At 39.5% G+C, this 14659-nt stretch overlaps 1 protein-coding gene across 8 annotated transcripts in view; it reads right to left on the reverse strand.

Moving 5' to 3' along the window:
- The window catches only part of NSD1 (nuclear receptor binding SET domain protein 1), a 157081-nt gene that overhangs the window by 35179 nt on the left and 107243 nt on the right, over nt 1-14659 (reverse strand). For 7 of the 8 annotated variants that reach the window (XR_007134496.1, XR_007134497.1, XM_047778011.1 and 4 more), the window contains 3 exons: nt 11212-11335; nt 4471-4671; nt 2129-2308 (listed from right to left, as the gene is read on the reverse strand). Coding sequence is in view for 6 of the 8 variants with exons in the window: in XM_047778011.1 (XP_047633967.1) it covers nt 2129-2308; nt 4471-4671; nt 11212-11335 (505 nt within the window). In the remaining 2 variants the exon portion in view is untranslated. The remainder of the gene's footprint in view (nt 1-2128; nt 2309-4470; nt 4672-11211; nt 11336-14659) is intronic. The other variant, XM_047778008.1, reaches the window with a different exon arrangement.

Below are 14659 nucleotides of genomic sequence, written 5' to 3' on the forward strand. Positions count from 1 at the left end.
TACAAATTTACATTCCCACCAACAGTGCAGGGGGGTTCCCTTTTCTCCACATCCTGTCCAGCATTTATTTGTAGGCTTTTTGATGATGGCTATTCTGACCAGTATGAAGTAAGTTTTAATTTGTATTTCTAGTTTTGATTTGTATTTCTCTAATAATTAGCAATGTTGAGCATCTTTCCATGTCCCTTATTGCCATCTGTCTTCTTTGGAGAAATGTCTCTTTAGATCTTCTGCCTATTTTTTGATTGGGTTGTTCATTTGTTTGTTTGTTTGTTTTTGGGGGGGGGCATACTGAGCTGTTTGTATATTTTGGAGATTAATCTCTTGCCAGTTGCACTGTTTGCAAATATTTTTCCCCATTCTATGGGGTTGTCTTTCATTTTGTTTATGGTTTCAATTGTGCAAGGGCTTTCAACTTGGGTCTCACTTATTAATTTTTCTTTTTATTTCTAATACTCCAGGAGATGGAGCCAAAAAGATATTACTGTGATTTATGTCAAAGAGTACCCTGCTTATGTTTTTCCTCTAGTTTTATGGTATCTGGTCTTAAATTTAGGTCTTTAATCCATTTTGAGTTTATTTATTTATTTGTATGGTGTTAGAGAATTTCTACTTCATTAATTTCATTTCATTTAACCATTTTTGATAAAAACTCTCCAAAAAGTGGGCATAGAGGGAACCTATATAAAATAATAAAAGCTATGTATTACAAACCCACAGAAACATCATACTCAATGGTGAAAGTATTTCCTCTAAGCTCAGGAATGAGACAAAGATGGCCTCTTCTTTCTTTCTTTTTTTTGGGGGGGTCTTTTTGACTTTTTCTAGGGCTGCACGGGCGGCATATGGAGGTTCCTAAGCTAGGGGTCCAGTCGGAGCTGTAGCCTCTGGCCTATGCCAGAGCCACAACAATGCCAGATCCGAGCCAAGACTGCAACCTACACCACAGCTCAGGGCAATGCCACTGATAGAGGCCAGGGATAGAACCGGCAACCTCATGGTTCCTAGTCAGATTCATTAACCACTGTGCCATGACGGGAACTCCACCAGTCTTGCGATTTTAATGGATCTTTTATATATGTATGGTTTTCTTTTGTTTTTTTTTCTTTGGCTATAACCACTCTATGCAGAAATTCCCAGGCCAGGGATAGAACCTATGCCACAGCAGAAACAGTGCTGGATCCTTAACCTCTGAGCCACCAGGGAATTCCAAGACAGATTCAGAGAGTGATTAAGATATCACTTAACATAAGATATAAGACAGAGTGGGAAGGTTGTACTTCACTTTCGGTTTATTATTTTTTACTGTTTTCCCCCAGCTTTGATTATATAATTAACATATAATATTGTGTAAATTCATCTTTTATTATTTTTTTGCCTTTTCTAGGGCCACACCCGCATGGCACATGGAGGTTCCCAGGCTAGGGGTCTAATCGGAACTGGAGCCACCGGCCTATGCCAGAGCCACAGCAACGAGTCTGTGACCTACAGCACAGCTCACGGCCACGCCAGACCCTTAACCCACTGAGCAAGGCCAGGGATCGAACCCGCAACCTCATGGGTCCTAGTCGGATTTTTTAACCACTGAGCCATGACAGAAACTCCAATATTATGTAAATTTAAAGTGTATAATATATATGTATTTGAGATATATATGTGAAATGATTACCAAAGCTAGACTAGGTAACACATTAAACAATGCACATTTACAATTTTGGGTGGAGGGTGAGAACATTTAAGATCTACTCTTCTAGCAACTTTTAAATATTTGATACAGTATTGTTAACTATAGTATATTATGACCTCCAAATTTACTCATCTTATAACTGCAAGTTTACACCATTTGACCATATTCCTCCATTTTCCAAGAAAGATCTTGTTTCCTCTTACCTTTTCTTTTAAATTGCTTCAATTATCACTTTATTAAAATTAAGTCATTCAAAATAACAAAAATTAAACCTCGCCATATTGTTTATTCCACAGTACTTCTATGTTATCAATAATTAAGGACATCACTTACCATTATTTCTTCTAGTGGCAATGTGAAGAAAATTATATTACTGTTGCAATTAAAATACTGTATTAATCTCTTTTTAGACTATTCACACATTACGAAGTTATGTCTTACCTTCTGAGCATACAAAACACCAGCTAACATTAACATGCTCGTGGTTTCGGCAGCCTCGCCTGGGGGTAAAGTGATTAGGGCAGATGATACTATTAGATGCAAGAATCTTTGACCCAGCAGCCAGGCAAAAGTCATTAGCATGGTATGCCACTGGGCAGCGCACACAGCGCATCAGTCGACCTAAAAACATGACAAGCAGGAAAACCAGTAAGGGGCAAAGGAAAAAGATTAAATTTTGTATTAGTTATTCAAGTCTATTTGCTAGCACTGAGAAAAATGTCACAAATAAAAGGAAGCAATACTAGATTAAGAGATCTTAAAAACCCAATTGACTATGAGAAGCTTAGACGGGGTGTGTGTGTGTGTGGCAAATGACCTTAAGGAGTAAGATCCAACAACAGTAAGCAAGTCTGCCTCAACAAGGATAAGCCCTACTAAAACCATTCTCCTGAATCCTTAGAAAGTGGAATCAGATGCAGACTGGTGGTGGTGGTGGTGGTGATGGTATGTGTTAAATATAAGCAGATTAAAAGACTAGAGACTTCCCTGATGGACTATTGTTTAAAAGTCTGGAATTATCACTGCTGTAGCTTGGGTCACTGCTTCAGTGGGGGTTCAATTCCTGGCCTGGGAACTTCCACATTTCACGCCCCCACCCACCCCCAAAAAAGACTAGATGATAGAAAATACTTATGCTTGCTTTTGCTGACTGGCATTCTGATTCTTAAAGCCTTTCAGGTGAACGAAGCTCTCTACTACCCTCCAACCTCCCATGAGATAGAGCTACTAATGTACTTTACCAACTAAAAACAATTACCAAACCATCTGAAAGCAATTAACAATATCAACTGAAAAGGGGAAGGTTGCTGATAGTTAAACTGCAATTCTGATCAAGCAACTTATTATACTTAAGACTAACAAGATCTATAGGGCCAGGGAATCATCTTAAAGAAGGTACAGCTAGTCTGATTAAAAGAAAAGTCAACACTTCCACCTGCCACATTTTACCTGCTCAATCCCCTCTGGGAGAAGGGGGGCTTGTTGGGCATAAAATCATTTAATAGTAGAGACACAATATTTGGCTTTCAGTGAAATCTAAGAAACTCACTATAAATGAAGAAAAAGAAATGATTGTTTTCATAATGGAAATGGGTTTATTAGAAACGAGTTTACCTGCACCCATAGACACTTCTGGAATCCTCAGCTATAACCCTAACTATGAAGCAGGAAAAAAAATTACAGGATAGAAGCTTCCATTTAAAAAATAAAACACGGAGTTCCTGCTGTGAACAGTGGGTTAAGAATCCAACTGCTAGAGCTGGGGTTGCTGCAGAGGCACAGGTTTGATCCTGGCCTGGTGAAGCAGATTAAAGTATTCAGCACTGCTACAGCTGCAGCTCGGATTCAATCCCTGGCCCAGGAATTTCCATATGTTGCAGGTGCAGCCATAAAAAAACCCACAAACAAAAAAACCCAAAGCAACGGAATGCCTGTTGAGGCTCAACAGGTTAGGGACCCAATGTTGTCTCTGTGAGGATGTGGGTTCAATCCCTGGCCTCACTTAGTACATTAAAGATCTAGTGTTGCTGCAAGCTGCGGCATAAGTCGCAGATGTGGCTCAGATCTGGTGTTGCCATGGTTATGGCATAGGCTTTAGTAGCAGCTCCAATTCGACCCCTACCCCAGGAACAACCATATGCTGCAGGTGTGGCCATTAAAAAAAATTTTTAAATAAGGAGTTCCCGTCCTGGCGCACTGGAAACATCCAACTAGGAACCATAACATTGTGGATTTGATCCCTGGCCTCGCTCAAAGTGTTAAGGATCCAAGTAGGTTGCAGATGGGGCTCGGATCTGGCATTGCTGTGGCACAGGCCAGGGGCTACACTCCAGTTGGACCCTCGCCTGGGAACCTCCATATGCCACGGGTGTGGACCTAAAATACAATAAATAAATAAATAATAAAACAAATCAATATAAAACAAATCCCTCAATTCTGCCCCACATGCATGACTGAATGAGAGTACATCTGACAACCAAACATAAAAGGGCCCAAAAGAGAATACACTCTGGTCTAATGGAGGAAGACATCTGGCAGAACACCTTTTTATATTAAATCTGACGTGAATTCCAAATATTTAAAATTACCACACAATGCGAGAGAGCCATAAAGCACATGTAAAAATATATGGTGACTGCCAAACTTTTTATTTATCATGTAAAATGCTAGTACCTTAACAAAAGTTAGAGGCTACAAAAAGACATGCCAGATTGCATTTGGAAATATCCACTGCCAATGAAAGTGAGGTTCTATAGTTAGATTGGACCCACAGAAACCCATACCTTTAGATGCAGAAACATTGGCCGGATTTGCAGCATGGCAGGTTATACATATGTGAAGGGAGCACCGGAAGCCCTTGTTCTGCATGACAGTAGGTGGGTACTTTTGGACACACTCTTCATGGTAAAACTTTCCACATAAGGGCAGAAGGCACCTTTTAACATCTTCTCCACTCTGCTTGCATACAAAACAAGTATGTATTCCTGAGAAATAGAAAGAGTCAAATTAATACCAATTCAAGAATTCACTCAACACTAAAGCATTAAGATAAAAGTGAGTATACAGTTCTGAACCAAATTCCAACATGGGGAGGGGGGAGATCTCCCATACCAAAAAGCCATTCCCTGACACCAGCTGGTGTCCTACAATTCAACTCCATTCTGACACTATCTACCTGGAGATAATATCAGATCCCATGCTTTAAGTAAGGATTCAGTCCAGACTTTCAGATACTAGTTGTAAACTCAAGGTTGTCATCTGTACTTCTGACCGACTGGCTACATATCAAAGGATCCCAAGACACACACACCACCTCCCCACCACCGGTTTGATTACCTTGCTAGAGTGGCTCAGAGAACTCAGAGAAACATTTTACTTATGAATCATCAGTTTATTATAAAAGGATATATAATTCAGGAACAGGAGTTTCCATCGTGGTGCAGTGGAAACGAATCCAACTAGGAACCATGAAGTTGAGGGTTCAATCCCTGGCCTTGCTCATTGGGTTAAGGATCCGGCACTGCCATGAGCTGTGGTGTAGGTCACAGACGCAGCTCAGATCTGGCAGTGCTGTGGCTGTGGTGTAGGCCGGCGGCAACAGCTCCGATTAGACCCCTAGCCTGGGAACCTCCATATGCCGCAAGAGTGGCCCTAAAAAGACAAAAAAATACACACACACAGAAAAACACAATTATCACAATGAGGAACTTTATAACAGACTGATCATGCAGACATGACCCTACTGAACAATATTAATATCACGATAAAGTGGAAACAATGTACACTTGGTGATGTGATGTGAAAGGAAGTACACATCGACCACAGAGTATTCTTACTAAAAGAAAACTGACTTGACCAGATCCAGCCTCTAGAACTAACTGTAAGTTTCCAGGAAATATGCAACATAGAGAAACAAGTTAAAGGGACCCATCAGGGATGCAATCAACCAAATTTAGAATCTACAATATTTAGTTGGACAAATGACCCAATGGTCTCAAGAAATAAGCAACATTAAAAATTTGGGTGAAAGGCCCCTGAAATATGTGCAGTTATTTGGATTTATCTATGAGGTCTGTCACATAGAAGTGATAGGTAAGGTCTGGTTCAGCACAAGCCCAGAAGGGAAACCACGTGTGGATACTGAGCACACAAAAAAAGTAAAATATTTTTCAAATTAACATATACTGACATATTTTGAATATGCTGAGTTAAATAAAACGTGTTTTTTGTAATAAAAAAATTGGGTGAAAATAGAACTACAGATTAAGAGAAATTTAAGAGATGAATTTTTGGTTTGTTTCTTTTTTGTCTTTTTAGGGCTGCACCTGCACCCTGGGCCAGGGGTCTAAACAAAGCTGTAGCTGCTGGCCTAGGCCACAGCCACAGCAACAGCAATGCCAGATCCGAGCCACATCAGTGACCTGCACCACAGCTCATGGCAATGCCGGATCCTTAACCCAATGAGCAAGGCCAGGGATCAAACCTGTGTCCTCATGGATGCCAGTCAGATTCGTTTCTGCTGAACCAAGATGGGAACTACTGAATTTTTTAAATTAAAAAAACAAAACACTAAAATGATATATTTTGAGGCAAAGTGAGAAAATTTGAACGTGGGACTGCGTAGCTGATGACACGTAGGAATTACTGTATTGCTACACACTGGATTTTTTTTGTTTTTTCTTTTTAGGGCCACACCTGTGGGAAGGTTCCCAGGCTAGGGGTTGAATTGGAGCTGTAGCTGCTGGCCTATGCCACAGCCACATGGTAGCCGAGCCACATCTGTGATCTATACCACAGCTCATAGCAACACCGGATCCTTAACCCACTGAGGAACACCAGGGATCAAACCCAAGTCCTCAGGAATACTAGTCAGGTTCATTAACCACTGAGCCACAACAGGAATTCCTAGATATTTTTTTAAAGTTGTAACTGTCAGACCTCTTGAAATAAACAGGTAAAATGAGGCAGAAACTTGATAATTATTGAAACTAAGCGATGAATACATTAAGATTCTTAACCCAGTTCTCTCCACTTTTGTATATGTCTGAGGATTTCTGTACTAAAGTTTATGAAATACTGTAAATCAACTATAATAGAAAAAATTAAAATCTTACAAAAAAAAGTTTACGAGAAATAAAAAAAAAATCTACCTTTCTCTGAGAAGCAGTATGATGTAAGGGAAAGAGCCCAGGCATGAGAGACAGACAGACCTGAATGTGAATCCTGCCTTTGGCAGTTGCTGAAAATAGGAACTCATTAAAATAACTCAGCTCATCTTTATAAACAGTGAGATCAACCAGTTAATAATGATTTTAGGAAAAAAATTTACATATCTGAAAAGAAGCAATCTATTGCCTGATGCTGAATAACTGGCAGGCAACAATGAACTGGAATAACCTAAATTATGGTGTGGTCACCCTCCTATAGAAATATACAGGGTGAGCCACAAGAACTAAGATATGACTCCTTTATTCTCTACTCGTCTTTACTAAAACTAGGGTAAAATTTTCTAACCTTAAAAAAATAATAACCTCTCTTTACCTCATACGATAAAACTAATTCAATATGGATTATAGATCTAAACTGGAGGCCTAAATCTATAAACACAAAATCTTTGTGACATTGGGTTAAGCAAGACTTCACAATCAGTTCCCACTGTGGTGCAGTGGGTTAAGAATCTGATTGCAGGGAGGTCCCGTCATGGCACAATGGAAATGAATTCGACTAAGAACCATGAGGTTGTGGGTTCAATCCCTGGCCTCACTCAGTGGATTAAGGATCGGGTGTTGCCATGAGCTGTGGTATAGGCCGACAGCTATAGCTCTGACTAGATCTCTCACCTGGGAACCTCCATATGCCACAGATGTGGCACTAAAAAAAAAGGTCAAAAAAAAAAAAAGAATCTGACTGCAGGGAGTTCCTGCTGTGGCTCAAAAGGTAGCAAACCCGACTAGCATCCACAAGGATACAGGTTTGATCCCTGGCCTTGCTCAGTGGGTTAAGGATCTGGTGCTGCTGTGAGCTGTAGTGTAGGTCACAGAAGCAGCTCGGATCTGGCGTTACTGTGGCTGTGGCAATGGCTGACAGCTGCAGCTCTGATCCAGTCCCTAGCCTGGGAACCTCCAAATGCCTCAGGTACAGCCCTAAAAAGCAAAAACCCAACCAAACAAAAAAGAATCTGGGGGTTCCAGACACTGTGGAGATGGGTTTGATCCTTGACTCAGTGCAGTGGGTTAAAGGACCTAGTGTTGCCACAGCTATGGCGTAGGATTCAATCTCTGGCCCCGGAATTTCCATATGCCACTGGAGTGGCTGTAAGATAAAAAGAAAGAAAAAAGTGCAATATCATTCACCATTGGTGAAGTATTAAAAGCCACAATGACTTACCACTACACATCTGTCAGAATGATTAAAATTAAAAAGACTGACGATACCAAGTGTTAACGAAGATATAGAAGAATTAAAACTCATCCACTGCTGATGGGAATGTAAAATGGTACAAATGTTTTGGATGTTTCTTAAAAAAAGTTAACTCGACCATATAATAAAGCCATTCTACTATAAGATATTCACAAATGAGAAAAGAAAATGAATCCATACAAAAGATTCACAGTGCTTTATTTATAATAGTCCAACCTAAGGACTATCCAAATGTACATCAAAAGAGGAAGGGAAAAACAAATTGCTATACAATGGAATACTACACAGCAAAAAAAAAAAAAAGAAAAAGAAACGAATTCTCAATATATTCAACAATGTGGTTGTATCTCAAAATAACTATGCTGAGTGATGGTATCAGAGGGGTAGGTACACACACACACACAACCCTCAAAACTTATCAAATCACACATTTTGTGTAGTTTATGTCAATTACACCTCAATAAAGCTGTTTAAAGAAAGAACGTAACTACTGAAACAAACACATCAACACAGATGAATCTCAAAAACACAATGCTGAGCTAGACACAAAAAACAACACACAGTTGACTACATTATTGTTATTATTATTTTTGCTTTTCAGGGCTGCACCTGCGGCATGTGACATTCCCAGGCTAGAGGTCAAATCTGAGGTACAACTGCTGACCTATACCACAGCAACAGGGGATCTGAGCCTTGTCTGTGACCTACACTGTAGCTCACAGCAACACCGGATCCCTGACCCACTGATTGAGGCCTCACGGATACTAGTCAGATTTGTTTCCTCCGTACCACAACGGGAACTCCCAGTCGATGGCATTTATATAAATAGGAGTGGGACTGTGAAAAGACTGACTGGGTCTAGTCACCAGGGAACATTCTGCACGATGGAAATGTTCAAAACCTTCACTTTACATGGTTACGTGGTTACATGGGTGTATGTATTTTATTAAAATCTATCAAAATCCATATTACAAGGGGTATAGTTTATAGTAAATAAACTATACTTCAATGAAATTGATTTACAAAAATTCTTCTTCCTTAGATCAGCCTGATTCAGAGAATATTACATCATAATAAAGATGAGACTAGCACAAATGGCAAGAAGAACCAAGAAGATAAGGATATTAGAGATACATACATATCTAAAATTTGCTTCTAAATTTACAGGGCTGGATGTACTGTACGGCACATAATGATCAAAAGCCCAACTGTACAAAAGACAAAATAACCCCATAACCATCTTGTCTTACAACTTGGTTCCTACACTGGTAGAAGTCATGGCAGAACTCAATCTGACATGGCTATTTACAGATACAAGTTAATTCTGTCTATTTCCCACAAGTGTGAGTCTAAGCCTACACTCTTCCCTTCAAGTTATAAACAACTACCTTTTACCACCATTCTCACCAAGCCAAGGAAAAGCTTCTTCAGCATTCATCTCTCTCACAATTACAAGTTACATTCTTTTTATCTTGTCATCTCTTCAATATTATCCTTTCCTTTCTCTGTGACTATACTCCACCAATTATTCACCCTCCTGTTTACAGAGATTTATTTCCCCACACAATTAAATTTTAATCTTCAGCCTACAAACATTCAAGATGGTCTTCCTCCTGACCCTGGAACAGCCTCCCTTCAGCTACTGCTCTATTTTGCAATGAAGTCATGCTTTGGAAAGAAACAGTGTATCACCACCCACTCACCTTTCAGTCAGGTTTAGTATTGTACCTTCTAGTTGCCAAATACAATCTCCCTTTTTCACTCCAGAACCTCTGCTGATGTGCCTCTGCTGATGACACTCCATTCTCATGGCTTCATAGACATTCTCTTTTGACTACCTCTTCTTCACTCTCCAGTAGTGCCCCCCCTTTTTTGGCTATACACCCAGCATTTGGAAATTCCCAGGCCAAAGATCAAACGCAGACCACAGCAGTGACAATAGCAGATCTTTAATCCACTAAACCACTAAAGAACTTCCAATAGCCCCTTTAAAGTCAGTATTCCTCTACTATTATCATTAGCCTTCTTTATACTCTACAGAAATTTTCTTTTTGGGCAGCATCATCCATAGCTAAGGTTTTAATGACTTATGACTGTAAGATCTTTATTGCCAGCCCTCAATTTTTTTAAACTTTTAAAATAGTGTAACATCTACTTATTATTCTGAAAAAAAGAACAATTCCTTGGCATAGCTGTGAGGTGTTTTACAGGCTGTGACAGTTTTGATCAATGTGTATATTATAACTGTCATAAAACAGCTTTCTCTCTTTTTGGTAAATAGTTTTATTGCCATGTAATTTACACACAAAAGTGTACACTTTTTTTTTTTTTTTTTTTTTTACTTTTTAGGGCTGCACCCATGGCATATGGAGGTTCCCAGGCCAGGGGTCTAATCGGAGCTGTAGCCACCGGCCTATGCCACAGCTGCAATGCCAGATCTGAACTGCAACAGCAACCTACACCACAGCTCACAGCAATGCTGGATCCTTAACCCACTAAGCAAGGCCAGGGATTGAATCCGAAACCTCATGGTTCCTAGTCGGATGCGTTTTGGCTGTAACATGACGGGAACTCCAGAAAAGTGTAAACATTCTAAGTGAATAGTTTACAAATAATTATGAAGTGAACACACTTATGTAATCACCACTGAGATCAAGAAACATATGGTATTAAAAGTAACCAAGAAGTCCTCCTTGTTACAATCTATCTATGCCTTGTCTCTTCCCTAAAATATCTTAAAGGCCAAACATTCTGACCAAAGCTTCCTACTCCCCCCATATATTTCATATTTTCTTTACTGGACCTTCTATCCTTCTCCTGCACACAACAATTTTTATTTCTCTCTTAAAGCCAAACTCAGATACTTTCTTCTCTGCACTGATGCATCTTTGTTCACAAAGCATTTATGTTCATAACATTTTTTTCATGACATTATGCTGTACATTCATTATTCACTTGAGCATGAGCTACAGAACACCTATCTCTGTGTCTGTGCGAACCAGCCCAGTACTGCCACAAAATTGTGCCTCCAATAAATGACTTTTTCCTAAAAAACTTGAAACTCAAATCTTCCCTGGAAGAAGACTTTTCTATATCTACTTTACCTGTGCGACATTCATTGCAGATAAATTTTCCTCTGGGCATTTCAGTTAATCCAAGGCACTCCAGGTGGAAAGCCCCACAGCACTGAGCCTCACATAATAGCAGCTCACCCAGTTTCTCACAGTTCTGTTAAGAGAAAGAAAACAGATCTGTCTAGAGAAAAGGATTTTAAAACTCTCAAGCAGCAAGATCCTCATTAAAAAGCAAAATTAAGAAGTAGCTTTCCCCAAAATTAAAAATGAAAAACAAAAATAAAAACAAGACAAAAGAAGTGGCTTTCCCAGAAATAAACAAAAATCCCACCCATCACACAGCCAATGTGTAATGATTACCTCCTCCTCTACGCCAAGTATCACAAGGCCCCTGACTCCCACCATTCTTATATTCTGAGGATATGAACATACACGTAAATAATTTTAAAAAACCTAAAGATATTAGACAATGTAAGTATTTAAAGAATTCAAATAGCAACTTTGGGTTGGGTGATTAGGAAAGGCCTCTTACACTGAGCTCTGAATGCCAAGTTAGCCATGAGATCTGTAAAAAGGACCAAGAAGGCAGAATCAAAAGAAAACCATTGTCATGAGAGTAAGGTGAACAAAGTCAGAAGTGGTAGAGATGAGGGAGTTCTCAACATGGCTCAGCGATAATGAACCCAACTAACATCCATGAGGATGAAGGTTTGATCCCTCGTCTCACTTGGTGGGTTAAGGATCCGGTGTTGCCATGAACCTGGGTGTAGGTCGCAGATGCAGCTCAGATCCTGAGGTGCTGTGGCTGTGGTGTAGGCCAGCAGCTACAGCTCCGACTCGATCCCTAGCCTGGGAACTTCCCTAAGCTGCAGGTGCGGCCCTAACACCCGCCCCCCCCCCAAAAAACCCCTATGAAGTGGTAGAGATGAGGTAAGAAAGAGGCAGGCAAGGGTCTGAGTGTGTGGCCTTATACACAGTTCAGATTTTACTCTAATTGCAAAGGTATGCCATTACAGAGCTATTACCAAGGGAACACTGAAATTAGGTATTCATCTAGAAACACGTCCCTATGACTGCTACATAGGAAATGAATTCAATAGTAGAAATATGAAAAGAGAAGCAGAGATGATCAAGGAAGCTACTACAATGGTTCAAGCAAAAGATACTAGCCAACTGGAATTAAGTAATAACAATATAGAAGGGCTCTGATTAAGATCTGAACAATTACGGAAGAAAGAGCCTTAAGAAATAAAGATCTAGGTCTGCTGCGTTGAAAAGACTGTAAAATTTATGAAACTTCTGCAAATTCTCAACATTTGTTACTTTTCACCCCGTAATATCCTGATTTACTTCCCCATAGTGATTTACCAGATTTTTACCATGCTAAAAATGAAAAAAGTCTTGTTCTGTAAGACAAGAAAGGGAGAGAGAGGACTATGGAAGTCTAATAGCTTCAAGAACCTAAAGAAACAGAACAGGTCTTAGCCACTAACATCAAAGTCTAAATAAACAAGTAGGAGAACTTGGGGATTAAAAATCCAGAGGAGGCCAAGGTAATCTGAGCTACTTTTACGTTTGGCTCTATTATCTACTATTCATACATAAAAATTGACAAATGCCATAAGAGTTACATACATTGTTTTATAAATTCAGAATGCCAGTTATCTTGTTGTGGCTCAATGGAAACAAACCCAACTAGCATCCATGAAGATGTGGGTTCAATTCCTGGCCTCACTCACTGGGTTAAGGATCCCATGTTGCTGTGGCGTAGGCTGGTAGCTATACCTCTGATTCAACCCCTAACCTGGGAACATCTACATGCCGTGGATGTGGACCTAAAAAGACAAAAGAAACAAAAACTTCACTCTAAAAAAAAAAGAAAGAGAATGCCAGAGACATCAACTATCATGTAGAAACAAATTTACCTTCAGCACTGAAATAGAAAAATTGTAATTACACTACAGTATACACTGAAGAATGATTTTTTTGGGGGGGAGGGGTCTTCTTAGGGCCATACTCACTGCATATGGAAGTTCCCAGGCTAGGGGTTAAATCACAGCTGAAGCTGCCAGCCTACACCACAGCCATAGCAATGAGGGATCCAAGCCACATCTGTGATCTAAACCATAGCTCATGGCAACATTAGATTCCTAACCCACTGAGTGAGTCCAGGGATCGAACCTGAGTCCTCATAGATACTAGTTGGTTTCGTTACCACTGAGGCACAATTGGAACTCCATAAATAAATTTTTCAAATTAACCAAATGTTACAGACTATTTATTTGTCTTTTTTTTATTTGTTGCATCTGCGGCATATGGAAGTTCCCAGGCTAGGGGTCAAATAGGAGCTGCAGCTGCCCACCAACGCCACAGCCACAGCAATGAGGGATCCAAGCCACATCTGTGATCTACATACACCACCCATGGCAACAATGAATCCTTAACCCACTGAGCAAGCCCCAGGGATTGAACCTGCGTTCTCATGGATACTAATCACATTCGTTTCTACTGAGCCACAACAGGAACTCCCAGACCACTTCTTTCATTGGGATGACCATGTACTTCAGCCTTCAAACTGGGACACTTGAGAGTGGAAAGAGGCACTATTAATAAACTATACAAGCACAACAGATTTAAAAAGACTAACACTGTTTGGGAGCAGGTCTGAAAATGATCAACCTTCTTTATATAGTAGTGAAAGTGAATAGACAAAGAAACGGAGTTGAAATTACACTGAAATAACACTCTGGGCCAAGAGTAGTTTTATTTTTTGGTGGTTTCAATTAGGGGGGAAAAACTAATATTTCCAACTTTTTATATTCCAGTTTTAAAGAATTTACAAAAGTAAATGAAACATGGAAAAAAAAGAAAAAACAAAAAACAACAAAACAAAATCAAAGCATCCATTTAACTGACTCTTCTCCCAAGCAAGATAAAAGCTCTTTAACATAAGAGCCACATTTCACAGAGAAGCAAGACAACAAGTAATTAAGACTCTAAACCCACATCACCTCGGTTTGAATTCAGGCTTTACTGGGTGACTACACACTAGCTACTTAAATTTCCTGTGCCTTAATTTCCTTATCTATAAAATACAGATAATAATGGTAATCTATCTTATGAGATTGTTATGATAATTGACATATTTACAAAGTGACTGGAAAAACACGTGATATATAGTAAAACACTGCATAAATGTTTATCAAATAAATAGAAAAATATAGATGGTATGTTCTCTAAAGTCACTACTTTAAAGCAAAGAAGCACAAATCTCGATTCTCACACTATGAAAGACGCAGGAAAATTATCTTTTAATGAGCAACCACAGATTCACCTCTTCCATTACAGACTTACTTCAAGGCATCTACCCATAGACAACAGTAAATTTCCCTTCTCTGTGGAGAGAGGGAAGAATTAAAATCTTTAAAGGGAAGTGATTCCACTGCAATCATCCAAGAGAGAATCTTATAATAGCCAT

Source organism: Phacochoerus africanus, chromosome 4 (assembly GCF_016906955.1).
Source record: "Phacochoerus africanus isolate WHEZ1 chromosome 4, ROS_Pafr_v1, whole genome shotgun sequence".
NCBI lineage: Eukaryota > Metazoa > Chordata > Mammalia > Artiodactyla > Suidae > Phacochoerus > Phacochoerus africanus.